Source organism: Capsella rubella, unplaced genomic scaffold (genome assembly GCF_000375325.1).
Source record: "Capsella rubella cultivar Monte Gargano unplaced genomic scaffold, Caprub1_0 scaffold_4, whole genome shotgun sequence".
In the NCBI taxonomy this organism is placed as follows: domain Eukaryota; kingdom Viridiplantae; phylum Streptophyta; class Magnoliopsida; order Brassicales; family Brassicaceae; genus Capsella; species Capsella rubella.
The window spans coordinates 10,662,093-10,675,733 of NW_006238920.1; the positions used below are offsets into that span (position 1 = coordinate 10,662,093).

The 13,641-nt window shown below is 32.1% G+C and overlaps 2 protein-coding genes across 3 annotated transcripts; both read left to right on the top strand.

The window, feature by feature from the left end:
* The first annotated feature begins 2,152 nt into the window (after nucleotides 1-2,152).
* LOC17889397 (probable membrane-associated kinase regulator 3) lies at nucleotides 2,153-3,418 on the top strand. Its single transcript, XM_006294553.2, has one exon. The coding sequence runs from the start codon at nucleotides 2,339-2,341 to the stop codon at nucleotides 3,299-3,301; it is 963 nt and encodes a 320-aa protein (XP_006294615.1). The 5' UTR covers nucleotides 2,153-2,338; the 3' UTR covers nucleotides 3,302-3,418.
* An 8,667-nt stretch (nucleotides 3,419-12,085) lies between these two features.
* Nucleotides 12,086-13,615, top strand: LOC17888636 (protein SODIUM POTASSIUM ROOT DEFECTIVE 2). Of its 2 annotated transcripts, none has more exons than XM_006296033.2 (3): nucleotides 12,086-12,838; nucleotides 12,953-13,028; nucleotides 13,318-13,615. In XM_006296033.2, the coding sequence occupies exons 1-3, from the start codon at nucleotides 12,287-12,289 to the stop codon at nucleotides 13,476-13,478; spliced, it is 789 nt and encodes a 262-aa protein (XP_006296095.1). In that variant the 5' UTR covers nucleotides 12,086-12,286; the 3' UTR covers nucleotides 13,479-13,615. The 2 variants fall into 2 exon arrangements, with proteins under 2 accessions (XP_006296095.1, XP_023640184.1); XM_023784416.1 differs by having other exon boundaries at nucleotides 12,096-12,838; nucleotides 12,950-13,028.
* Nucleotides 13,616-13,641: the final 26 nt, after the last annotated feature.

A 13,641-nucleotide genomic window follows, 5' to 3' on the forward strand; every position in this document is an offset into this window, starting at 1 on the left:
AAAGATAATAATTAGGAAATGGTAGGCATATATATAAATTTACTTTGTGAGGTGTAAAATCAATGATTGAAAAAGAGAAGTTAGAAAACTCTCTAACTCAATCTGCCTTTTTAGGTACTTCGCTGTGTACGACAGAGTTTCCCACTCCAATTCCCTCCATTACCTTTTACCAACTAAGACATCATTTGTACGGAAATTACCAACTAACATATTATTAACTAAACCTTTCTTTGATTACCATGAAATTATATATACTTAAATGTTTTTTGTGTTAGTTGGTTTTATTTAAGATGGTGGTTTTATATTCCATTTGTAAGATTTAACTACCAAATGTTGCAAGTTTAACAAAAAAAAAAGGTAACCCTTTAATATTTTGTAGCCATATAAAGATTTTCTACTTACATACTTTTAGTTAATAACTTAATATATAAAAAGGAATTGGCCAATTTGTCGAATTGTGCATGTCAACTTTACGTATGGACCATTCTATAATCTATATCGTTATAAATCAAAAAGTTTATGTAGTTTATTTTAAGCGATCTTATTCCTAAATTCATTATTCCGTAAAATAAAGAAAAGGAAAGTATAAAATGTTACATGTGATTATATTATGAATAAAGAAAGTGAAAGCGAAAAGACTTGAAAAAATATGTAGAGTAAAATATACGAGTGTGGGGATGATAGTCACAATCCACTTACTCTCTCACACAACCTGCAACAATTATTACACTTTTTGGATTAAAAAGGATAAAACTGTTTTTTTTTTTTTTAATTTTGATATGTGGAAACAAGAATGCTACCAATTTGTTAATTTTTTTTGTTCTTATAAAAAAAATGTGAGTAATAATGTAAGAAAAGATTGTGACTTTTGTCATGTACCGTTTGTGCTCTTTTACCACTTCACGTGACCGTTTGTTATTGTGGCCAATGAGACACGAGGGAAAGGATAATATAACGATTTTTATTTTGTTGTTGCTAAGATTTCAAACTCTTTTATTCAGCATCTTTGGTAGTAGTAGTAGTAGATATTTTTGGTTTCAGTCTTCATGCTGAGTCTTACTGCTGATCAAACCAGAAACCAACAAAGCAAGAAATAAAACCGTTAAGACCGCAGGACTTAACTCAAGCGATATTGTGTGTTGTTGTGGTGCTGAGCGATGCTGTTATTCATGTTTGTTCGTGGATGTTGTATCTAGGTTTAGAGTGAACCCTCAAATTGGAATACTAATTTTGTGTTTTTACAATTAATCATATTTTCTTTTTCAACTTATAATCTTCTTAAGATCTTATACTATGTATCTTAGACGTAACTGAAATATTTTAGGTTTAGTAATAATCTTGGATCACGGTGGACAGTTCAAGTTAACTAGACTTTGAAAATAGTGAAGTTACTAGCAAAATGGGTATTTGATCGAGAGAAGCCAAGTTAATAAAATCGAAAAAACAGTTCAAGGTTTGCGAAGGGCAAAACATAAGTACGAGGAATGGGAACACATAATCTATTGGTGAGTTCAAAATTGATCTACTATACTAACTCATTAGTCGATTTAATTATTTAATAATCATTCGATTGCAATACTAATTCCAAACTCCAATCTATATAACCAGGAGCTTACTTACTTTTTCTTGTCCATATTATCAAACTAATAAATAAGTGTAAATACTTTTTAACGCAATACGTTTTTAAAATTAAAATAAATGTTATATACATGTATGTAAAAAATTATTTAATTGGATATCTATTCATTCAGAGATTTTTTTTTTTTGGGCAAACACATTCAGAGATATTTTCAATCACATAAATTTGTATATTAATAATAAGAGCATACATCTCCATTAAGTATTTTTACTGGCTTACTGTTTCCTCTCTATAATAGGCCATCAAATCAATCATGCATGTAAGTAAGTAAACAATAAAGAAATAACCATTGCATATTCACACGCTCCAACGGTAAACAATTGGGAGATCATATTGATGAACTCCTAGACAAATTGGTGACCCCTATACAAAATCTTTTAAAAGAAAAAATAAAAGCTACTATTACATAATTTGGATTTATTACAAATCATTTTTCTTGTCTACAAAAATTAATGTGATAATGAAAATATTCAACTTATTAAAAAACTGAAAGAAAAAAAAAAGGTGTAGTAGTAGCCACCTAGGCATTTAATTTTTAAATAAACAAAACAATAATAAAGAAAGATGACTTTAAAAGATGCTCTTTCCCTCTTCTCATCAGTTCTCTATCTCAGTCCCTAGAAGTAAGTAAAACCCACAGAGAGAAAATATATATACACTCAGACAGATACATACATACATAATTACTTAAGAAAAGACATGGATTTGCATGAATCAGAATCAAGAACACATGTTATGTCCAACGATGGTGATGATGGTTATATAGACTTGGAAGTCAACCTCTCTTCTTCTTCTTCTTCTTGTCCGTCCTCAAGCTTCTTCAGCTTCAACGTCACCTCTTCGCCGCCGCAAAGCAGAGAGTTCGAGTTCCAAATGTGCTCCTCCGCCGTAGCTCCCGGCGAATCAACCACATCTCCGGCCGACGAGCTTTTCTATAAAGGTCAACTCCTACCTCTTCATCTCCCTCCTCGTCTCAAAATGGTACAAAAGCTTCTTCTCGCTTCCTCCTCCTCCGCCGCGGACGCAACAGATACTCCCATATCTCCACGCGCCGCCGTATCCTCGCCGCGGAGGTTTAGCAGCAGCGAGATCGGGCAAGACGAGCAATGCTACTTCGAGATTTCGACGGAGCTCAAGAGGTTCATCGAGAACAACGAGAACCATCCAGGAAACAGTTGGAGCAAAAAGATCAAACAGTCATCGATTACACAAAAGCTCAAAGCCTCACGCGCTTATATAAGAGCTCTGTTCTCGAAACCAGGCTGCTCAGATTCATCAGAGATCAACCCAAGATTCAAAACTGAACCTTCTAAAACCTCAAGGAAGAAGAACCCATTTGTGAACAGTGAGAATACTCACTTGTTTCATAGAAGATCGTTCTCAGGCGTGATACAGAGACATTCTCAAGCCAAGTGTTCAACTTCTTCTTCTTCCTCTTCCTCTGCGTCGTCGTTGTCTTCTTCGTTCAGTTTTGGATCAAACGGGTCGTTGGATCTGCAGACTCTGATGAGAAACAGCAACGCCAGTGATAACTCCATCGAAGGAGCGATAGAGCATTGTAAGCAATCATTCACAACTAGAAGAAAGAGCAATGTGGCTGAATCTGAGCTCTGTTCTTCAAGAACCTCTGTTTCTACTTGCGGTGACCTTGAAAAAGATTGAGATTCTCAGATCTGGTGACGCTCTCTTCTGATGATTCTCTCATTCCAAAAAGGTTACAACAAAAATTAAAAGGACATAAAAAAAGCAAAAGTTCAAAAAGATAACTTTTTTTCTTCTACTCTGATTTTTTTTGTTTTTTTTTTTTTTACTTTTTGTAATTTTAGATTCTTTTGTATGCTTTTGTTTTAGAAGTTTGCTGAATTCGAGGCTTCTTTTTATGTGTTATAATGTTTAAATTTACTAATTTCAAGGTTCTTGGGTTTAAAACTTTCGTTGTGAACTGATCACTTTTATTTTTATTTTTTTTCAATGTGTTCCAAATTTTGTTAGCCTATCTAATATTCAACGAGCTAGATATAATAATTATTGAATTTTATTATATTTAATTATAAGTAATCAGCTAAGTGAAAAAAAAAAGAAGTCAAAACAAATTAAATACTATAAATCGATTGTCTAGCTACAATTAAATTAGACTTTTTGACCGCCGATATTAGTTATTGGTGAAAGCCAACATACTAGTTTAAGTAAAAGTATTTGTACTAATCATGACAGACCATGAAAAGTAATAGTGATAGTAGTAACTAGTAACCATAATAACATTAATCTTGTTTGACTTTGAACCATTGTTTATATGCACTGATTAGTAGGTGTAGATTTTGTTCCGTCAATATGCGTTTACGAGACATGATATTGCCACAATTGAAAATTAAGTACACATCAAAAAAATTCATCTGGTTGAACCATTGTCAATTCACTAGATCCATTTACAACGATCTCATATTAGTATGCACTAATGCACATTATATATTCGTGCAATGCATACTATATAGTTTCAGTTTGTTGTTGCTATGCTAACAATAGTAATCTCGTGTTGTTCCATGGTAAGCTCCTACGTTTTGCATTTATGTAACCCATCAGCTACTAGAGGAGATCACATGTCACTAGTTTTGGGCATTCATTACCATATATTTGTCCATCAGATAGTAATATTAAATCAATTATAAAGTTATATCAAAAGAAATGGATATAGTAAAGTGAGAAGATACAACTTGGACATATAAGATTTTCTTTTTGTATAAGTGGAATGACTTTGGGTTTTAATATTAAATCCATAATTTTCAACTTTAGTTCGATTTTTTGGATTTAATATTAAGGTTTAAAGGAAAGCTGATGTCACTTGTGGGAATTAAACTAATGAATAGACTATTAGGAAAATCAAAAGAGAACTAATAGATTGTTTAAGTGAAACTGAAGAATGTTAGGAAATTAAACCATTTACTATGGTGTTGGCAACATCATAACAAATTAACAATCTCGAACTTCAAAAGGAAAACACTTTCTAATTTATTTATGTGGTACGTAGCAATTTATTCACTTCACATCACTTTTTGTATATATGTTCATTTAAAGTTTGGGTTTCTCCACTAATTTCAAATTATTATATGTATTTAGGTTTTGGCTTATACATTATGGGTTTTTTTTCCTGCTATATAAATATATTCTTGTTTCTACTAGTTTTTATTGGAGTTTTTATCTTTAACAGTAAACAAAAAGAATAGTATGGATTAATCAAGAACATAGAAAACATAAAACTTGGTGAAACCAAAACAAATTCAAAAACAACTAACAATCTGAAAGAGAGTGATCATACAATTGTTTTTCTTGTGAATTCAATGAACTGAATATACGATAGTGAACATTCAGAATAAATTGTTGAGCTACTAGTTATAAATCACTACATTAATCCAAGTCTCAAATCTACTGTCAACAATTTTACTAATTTGACTGCATTTATGGTTTGCAGTATTCAGATTTCTCATATCTTAATTTGTCGATTTAACCAAAGTTTTAACCTTTTTATCTGGACTGGTCAGACTGTAACTTTTGAGTTAGAATTTTTATTTCGAGCCATAAAAAAAAAAAAAAAACAAAATTTTTTGAGTAGACCCAAAAGAAAAAGGACGAAGCAAACTGAATAAAAGGGACTTTACAGCAATAGTGAGGATCCTCTCTATCTCTCTGAGGTGCCTTTTTTATATGTATTTTAAAACTATAGGTTGTATATTACGTCAAACTCAAAAGAATAATATTTTCCCCAACAAATATGTAATCATAGGGATAGCCATGCAAAAAAATAATATATATATATATAGGTCAATATGTTACCATATAAACATATGTTTCTTTTATTTAAATTGTATAGTAAGTAAAGATAGAAGAAGAATAGCGAAATTAGGCCCATTTTTTTTGGGGTCCAACTTTAACATTCATATAAATCTCATATTGTAACCCCACCAAACAAAAAAAAAAAGGAATAACTCAAAGTGTCTTTTTTAAAAATAAAATATATCAAATATAAAATTCCAATGATGTATGAGCTTCTTTGAAGTTTATCACTATAAGAGATATGGTCCCATTATGATTTATTTGATTGATTCAAAGCCATACATTAGATACTGTAAGATTTTTGGATGATAAATATATTAACTTGTCTGAAATATTTGAGCAGTGAGTGAAAGAGTACATAAATATATTTGTTTAAAGACGGGTTTTTTCTTTTCTGCATTTTGTTTTGGAACCTAGAGTGACAATAACAATACATCTATTTTCTTTTGCTTATTTTAAAGTTGGAAATTTATGTAACTTTACTGTATCTATTCACACATATAGTATTTTAATATTTCATAGATATTGGAATATATATATGTATGAGTAATATATATCAAGTGGTTGTAAATATAGTTTTTGTAATGTTGGTTAAAGTCGAGATTGAGTAGGAAGTATATATATATTATCCATTAGGTGGACACAATTAGTTACGAGTTACAAAATCATTACAGAAGTTATACAAACCTCAAGAACAATCTGCATTCAGAACATTAAGCACTGATGAAAGATAAAAATAAGAAGTAACTACACAGAAATCTTGTAAATTGCTAAGTGGAAAATGTTAATATATGTTTCGGTTATATGATAATGTCGACTTCAACAAGCAGTCTGCACTCCACATTCGTATTTTAGAAACTTTCTTGTATAAATTGTAAAAGAAGAAAATAATTTCTTAACTAAAAATAATAATAACAAAATACAGACAGGATTCACCTTTAGCAAAGAAATACACCTTTTATAAAAAAAGTCATATAGTAGTACTATTTCGATTCGTTAAATAGATTATTATAAATCCGCGTGGAGAAGAAAAAAAAATCTCTGTTGAAAATCTTAAAGAGACAATGGGGAGAATGATGAGTGTCAGCTGCTGCATGAAAGTGTGTAGCTTTCGTTTTCCATGCACCAAAAAGTTAATTAGCTTATAATATGTCATTAGATTTAATTAATTTACATAAAAGTAACGATTATAGTAACTTGTATAACAACTATTAAAAGCATAAACTTAAATTGTTGTTAAAGTGCGCCTGCTAATTATCAACAACAACACACTCAGAACAATAATTAAACAAAGATATACATACGTAGAAAATAAACTCCAAGCTTCGTATGAGACAAGGGAGCTACAAGTTCTGAAAGTTGCAAAGTTCAATCACTCTATTCTAAGAACTAATTAAGAAGGATCAAGATGATTTTCTTTCTACTTATGCACCTTTTGTTTGTAACTTAAACTTTTTTTTTTGTTTGGCTGAGCTTAATGAATTTTGAAATACAATTTTTTTTTCAATCCTTTGCCTTCTGACTGAATATTTTGCTCTTAAAATGTGTTGTCCATTTTTTGTTTTGTTTGCTAGTCTTAGTGGTTTTTAAACAACCTATGAATGATCCAATCCACGATCTAGCCGGTTAAAAACAACCTATGAATGATCCAGTCCAATCCATTTGAGGCTTCGAACTTAGTCATCATGCTAGATTGCTAGTTCGGTGACATTGACATATGAGCATGCCAATCAAACTCAAGTCGGCGAGAATAGTAGATTACTATCGCCTTTTCTAAGTTAACAAATCATTTTTGTTTTATTATTACTTTTTAAAACATATATATATATATATATGAAACGTGTTTTATTACGTTTGGGTAAATCAATATAATTTTGTAACATAAAAGTATTAAAAGATACAATATTTGGAAGTTTAATTAGAGTTATCATCTACAAAAATTTGTATTTATTTCTGTATATAATTAACTCGAAACTTATTTTGTTTTAGAAAAAGGAAAAAAAAAATCTTCCATACTTATTGATCTATTTTTGTAAAAGGCCATCTGAATTTGACTACCAATCTAGTGATCAATATACATGTGCTAGTGTGCTACTAGTTCCATGTCCTCAAGATCGACTGGTCTTAAAATCTAAAATCGGAAACCATAAAATCTAATCATAAAATGATACCATGATTTTATATTATCACTAGCAGTTGACCCGCGCTCCCCGCGGGAGGTTTATAATTTTGTTTCGTTGATTTTTTATTCATATTGTGATATTTTATTATTTTTTTTAATTGATTTTTTAAAAATATTATAATTATTATCTTTCAATACTCAAATTTGGATTAAAAGCATTTGATTCAATTTATGAAATATCATTTTTTTCTTTTTGATCATGTTATAAACTAATATTTCACTTTCATTTTATTTTTCCTCTTTATAACTTTATATATACAATTACATAAATGTTGTTTTAGTTTACCATAAATTTAAATTTTACTTTCATTCTAAAATTCAGTAACATATTTAAAAATATTAAATTATGATCAATATAAAATGAAAGTTGAATTATATTATTACCACTAATAAAAAATTAAAGTATTGTTTTTCTTATTTTAACATTTCATTTTTTACATGATTTATTTTTATTTATTTAAATTTTCTATTAATTAAATAAGTAACATAAATATGCACTAAATGAATGTTTTAAATTTATTTTAATGTTTAAACAAAAATCGCTTAGGTGGCATCATGAGAAGAGAGAAAAAGCTAACTTTATATATATAGATTACTCATGACCACACATTTATAGAAAATATATATTCTGAAAAATGTGAGTTGGCAAAAATAAAATAAAAACTAAGAACAAACATATATATTGTTACACCATTCTAATATTATGAAGATCAGGTCAACTTAAAGAAAGACTATTCGAGTTCTGCGTATGATCAGTAAACTGTTCCCCTCCTAGTAAAGTCCAAAATCGACATGATCTACAACAGGAACCAGAAAATGAAATGAGCTTTTCCACAGTTTCGTTGACCCATCGACGACTAAATCTTGTCAGTCTATTGGTACGATTAAGTTTTTTTTGCTTCTTTTTTTTTACAAAATTCAAACATGTGACAAAGACTTAATGAAACTGCAATAATTATATTTGAGGGATATTCTCAGAAAAGCTAAAAGACTCAAAAAGAGTTATCCTCTGTCTCCAACTAAAATGGAAATAAAGGGAAGAAGATCAAATATGTCTGTAACGTGGAACCCATGCACGTAACTGGTTTTAACTGTTTATGCACTTCTCCATTCTCTAAACAGTAAACTCTAACTACTAAAATCCATCTCAGTACTTATACAAAACATTTCGTATGTTTCTGCTTCTCAATCATCTATTCTCATATGCTTCAACATCAAATACGAGCCACATTCTCGTGTGAATTATTGTTATGTGGGATATTATGTGATGTGCGATGAGAGTCCACAAGTTAATTAACTGGACCTCTTCAGAAATACTGGAAGCAGATAGACGACAGAGAGACAGTGACAAAAAGAGAGAGAGGCAATTCGTAATTAGAAGCAAGGTATATGATCGAGTACTTTTCGGACAACCAAACTTGTCTGTGGATACCTTGTCTTCTTCCCTAATCCGGAAAGCTTTTTTCCACTCTAATGGATTGCTCCTTCTGTTACTGTAGCTTTTGTCTAGAGTCCCGACCCAAACACACCTAACTAGAGAAAAAACATTGAATATGGATTACAATCATAAGATGTCCATTACTTTGTTATCCCTCCAAGCTGGATAACAAACATTGAATATTGCCCATTAGATAAGAATTATAATGTTGACATCTCTAAGTTAGTCAAATCCTATAGAAAAGAGAGTTGGACAAGAACAGATTTATAGTTGCAAAATGAACATATGTAGTGGGGACTACTCTGTTTAACTTAACTTAGATCACGTAATTCAGCGTGACAAAGGACATCTCTTTCTAATTCTATCATTTGGTCTTTAATTTAATAATGCATGTTTGAAACATTCCTCGAGAAGGGATGTGATGGGACAAAAGCAGAAGCCAATGTCTACAGAATTGGTGCCATTTCGGAGAAAAATCCGGTAAACATCATCCAAATGATCAGTTTTACTTTTGTATGTTTTGGGAAAGGACAGAGAGACGACATAGATTAAAAGTAACACGATGTCTAATGTCACATCAGTTTTGCCGAAAATATCATCTTGCAATCAATAAGGCATCTAAAAGAAGAGAACCAACAACGTGCATGAATATAGGAGAGTGATTGAAATGTTTACCAAACAAGTTCTGTACGTTACAATCACAAGTCAAGCAAACCTGCTGCTTTGTGTGCTGTTTGCAAAATAGGTAAGAGATTACAGTTAGCATATGGGCTGTTTGGTTATCTCATCACCTTACTACACTGACAAGAGCAACTTATTATGCAAAAACCAACAAGATTTGCCTCAGTTACCATAATACACACTTAACCTTTCAACCTGATCATAGGTTGAAGCAGCATGCATGCATGCATAACGATATCATATTCAGTTAGATCTCAATTCAATAACATTATCGTCACTCATAACTCCAACGTAGCTCTCTAATGAAACGCGCTAGCAAATATCTAAAACTGAGGATTTAATTTCATCAAATAGAAAAAGAAAGAACAAATGTCAAAACCACGACGCAACCATAGCGGATTAGCGGGGAACATCTCTGCTACACCAATTTGGATCGGCTCCGATGAAGTCTCTCATTCTCTTTGCGGCTCTCTCCGGCTGAAACCTTACACGTGGAAGCCGCAATTAGCCCAGTGGGCTTTAACTAGTACTTAACCCAAATCGTGACTAACCTTCGTATCTAGCTGCAAATACAGCCCATGCTTCGCAAAGCCTTCAGGGATAGTTTTGTTTTGTTTTACAACATCTAAAAGGATTTCAACAATGGTACATAGTAACACAATATTTGACTCAATTTAAGATAAAACTAGAAAATATTAGGGATAGTTGAGGAAAAAAAGGAAATAAATCATATTGTTTAGGTTTTAGTCTTTTAGAGTTAAGGTTTGGTTAAGGTTCAGGTTTAGACTTTAGTTTTTAATGTTTGAGGTTTTGAATTTTTTAGATTTTAGACTGTTTTGAACTATTTTTTTTTAACTTTAATATAATGTAGTGAGAAATTAAAGGTTAAAGCCTGGATACAGCCCTCACTTTGTTTTGTACATCCAACGCAGAATATTCCTCGTGTTTCCAATTGCGTCAGATCTCAATAAACAATCCAAAATTAGTTAATTAGTGAAAAAATATGAGAAGAAGATAGACAAATTATGGTAATCGTCAAAATTTCTCTGACCGGCTCTAACATTTTAGCATCACGTTGTCAATTTATAACGAAAGCTCCATTATTACTCTTTTCTCAACATTATATCTGTGTGTTTTTCGACCGTTACTCTCTCTGACACAGTCAACAGTGTTTCATTTTATCAAATATATAAACAAAAAATAGACAAAAACAAATATAAGTAAAGAAGAGTGAAGTAAGATTTGGAATAAGAAGACAAAAGCCTCGTGAAAGGATGATGCCCCACGGTCCACGCCCAACATCTTCATCCAGTGACAGTGACTCAGTGTGAGCATGCAATTTATATTTGTAAGTATCAAAAACACTTACTTAAAAATGCTTTAGGAGATTATGTGTATCTTTTTTTTATAGCATTGGTCTCAGATAGTATGCTATAAGCTTTTACTTTCTTAGTTGGTATAGTTAATATATATTTTGTGAGGGGAGAAATGCCCTAACTAATGCAAATTATATAAGTGCCAACCCAAAAAAAAAAAAGGTACACCTTCTAAACTCCCACGTGAAAAGTAATTTACTATCCCAAGTTGTGGTTCGGACTAAGATCATATCATCATGACATGAACTGAAACTAGTTAACCCTCGAGTACTTATATATATGTAGCATAGTAAGTGTGCAATAATTATGAAGTTGAATAATTAACTCTCCGCGCCTGACAACTCTACATATTAATTCAAGTGAACACCATTTCAACAAACAATTAAAGGAGTCCACATAAAAAGTTTACATGTTTATAATATAGTAATTGTCAAAGAAAGATAGAACTACCAAAAAATATGAAAAAATCTAGAAACCTTCTAACTTTGAAACAATGGATTCTTTGGTTTTATTGTAAAGCTATGTTTTCCAAAACATATTTGATTTGTAGTTTTGATATCAAGGGATCCAATGATATGGTTAAGACTTGAAAGGTATAGTTTGTGTGATCCGTGATTGGTATCCGTCCAAAATTCAATTATATATATAGTCTTCCATTGTTTCTTTTCATATTTGTAACCATGCATGTCTCTTAGACTTTCACGCATAGTTTCTTTTATAAAAAAAAGGTCCTGATAACATATACCATAGGGGAAAAATAGTTTTAGATTTTTTTTTGACAACATCGATCATTTGATTATTGCTTTGTTTACATAACTCGATGAAAATAAATTTGGGGAGAAATTTTGCATAGATTTTTTAATATATATATATATATGTAAGATTAAATTACAAACGCCACATTGACAACTTATTACATATAGGGACAAATAACTCTTTATCATATGAGCGTTACACTCTCTTAACTCTCTTTGTCTTTATTCCAATCGAGTTCTCTCTCTGTATACGAGTAATATAACATCCTCAATCATAAACATATTACCATTCTTATCAAGATTTGCTCACACACAAAGCTTACTTTGTGTCTTTTTCTTTGGTTTCTTACTGTCACTTCTTCCGAGAGCTCCCTCATTCTCCATATAATGAAGGGACGTATGTTCTGCGCTTCGCAAGCATCGACAGCCATATGTTCAAGCATGGACCACGTTCACAAACCAAACAACACCGTTGACGATGAACGAAGCAGCGGCAGAGCTATAGACCGACACAACCCTATCATTAAAGATCCCAGGAGATCATTCACCGACGACTTCATCAAACTACCCGCCGCTTCCGCCGAAGACGGAGAGGTCAGTAACAAAAAGATAGAGATCTATAAAGGCAGGAGGAGCTTTACTGGCCGGAGAAGCACCGGCGGTGGCGGTGGAGGCGGAGCAGCGGCGTTGCTGAAGCTTATCACCAGTGACATCAGCCTAGCGAGGAAGAGTTTCAGCTGTGTTGCGAGACCCGCATGTGACTTTATCAATACCCCTGTGGGTTCTACAAGGTTTCTTTTGGGATCTGACCCGGAAACTATTTCCGGGTCAGCTGGTCAGGATCCGGCTAAGACGGTAGAAGCTCTAGTGACTCCTGCTGGTGAAGACAAAACGTTGACGGAGAAGAAGGCTACTACTTGTGGTGGTGGTTCAGACCAGGTAAGTTGTTTTTTGTTGTTGCCATGATATATATATGAGTGGCATAAATACAAAATAAATGGTGAAAATTAAGAGTGTGATCATGATTGGGGTTGCATTTTTCTGAAGCAGCAGGTCGTTGTTCTCAAAGTGTCTCTCCATTGCAGAGGCTGTGAAGGCAAAGTTAGGAAACACTTGTCAAGAATGCAAGGTGATTATGCCAGTTAGTAAAATTGATTAATTTTCAAAATGTTCCGGTCTAGAATATATATATATATATATATATATATATATATGTGAACAATATACAAAATGTATTATTAGCTCGGATTTGATTAAGAAAAATATCAAATTAGAGAATGGATTCGATTCCAATTTACTCTAGGCTCACTTTGATTTTGATTATTTTGTCCATAACAGAGCCGGTCTGGTCTATTATTTTGCAAACCGGTTTTGGTCAAAAGCTGGTTTATAAGTAGTGATATTTGATATCTTCGTAGGTGTGACATCCTTCAACATAGATTTTGCTGCAAAGAAAGTGACTGTGACCGGAGATATCACTCCCTTGGAAATATTGGATAGCATCTCAAAGGTTAAAAATGCCCAATTTTGGACAACTCCATCAATTCCAAAGACAAACGTGGACACTCAAAATCCTTAATTCACTCCTACTCTCTTTTTTCTTGTTTTATTTTTTATTTTGTGTACTACTACTAAGCATGTTTGTAAAATAAATGGTAAAGTTTCAAAACCTTACTGCCATAAGAGCCCCTCTTGGTAGGTTCCATCTTGAGACTATGCATCTTCTCATATCCAATCACCTC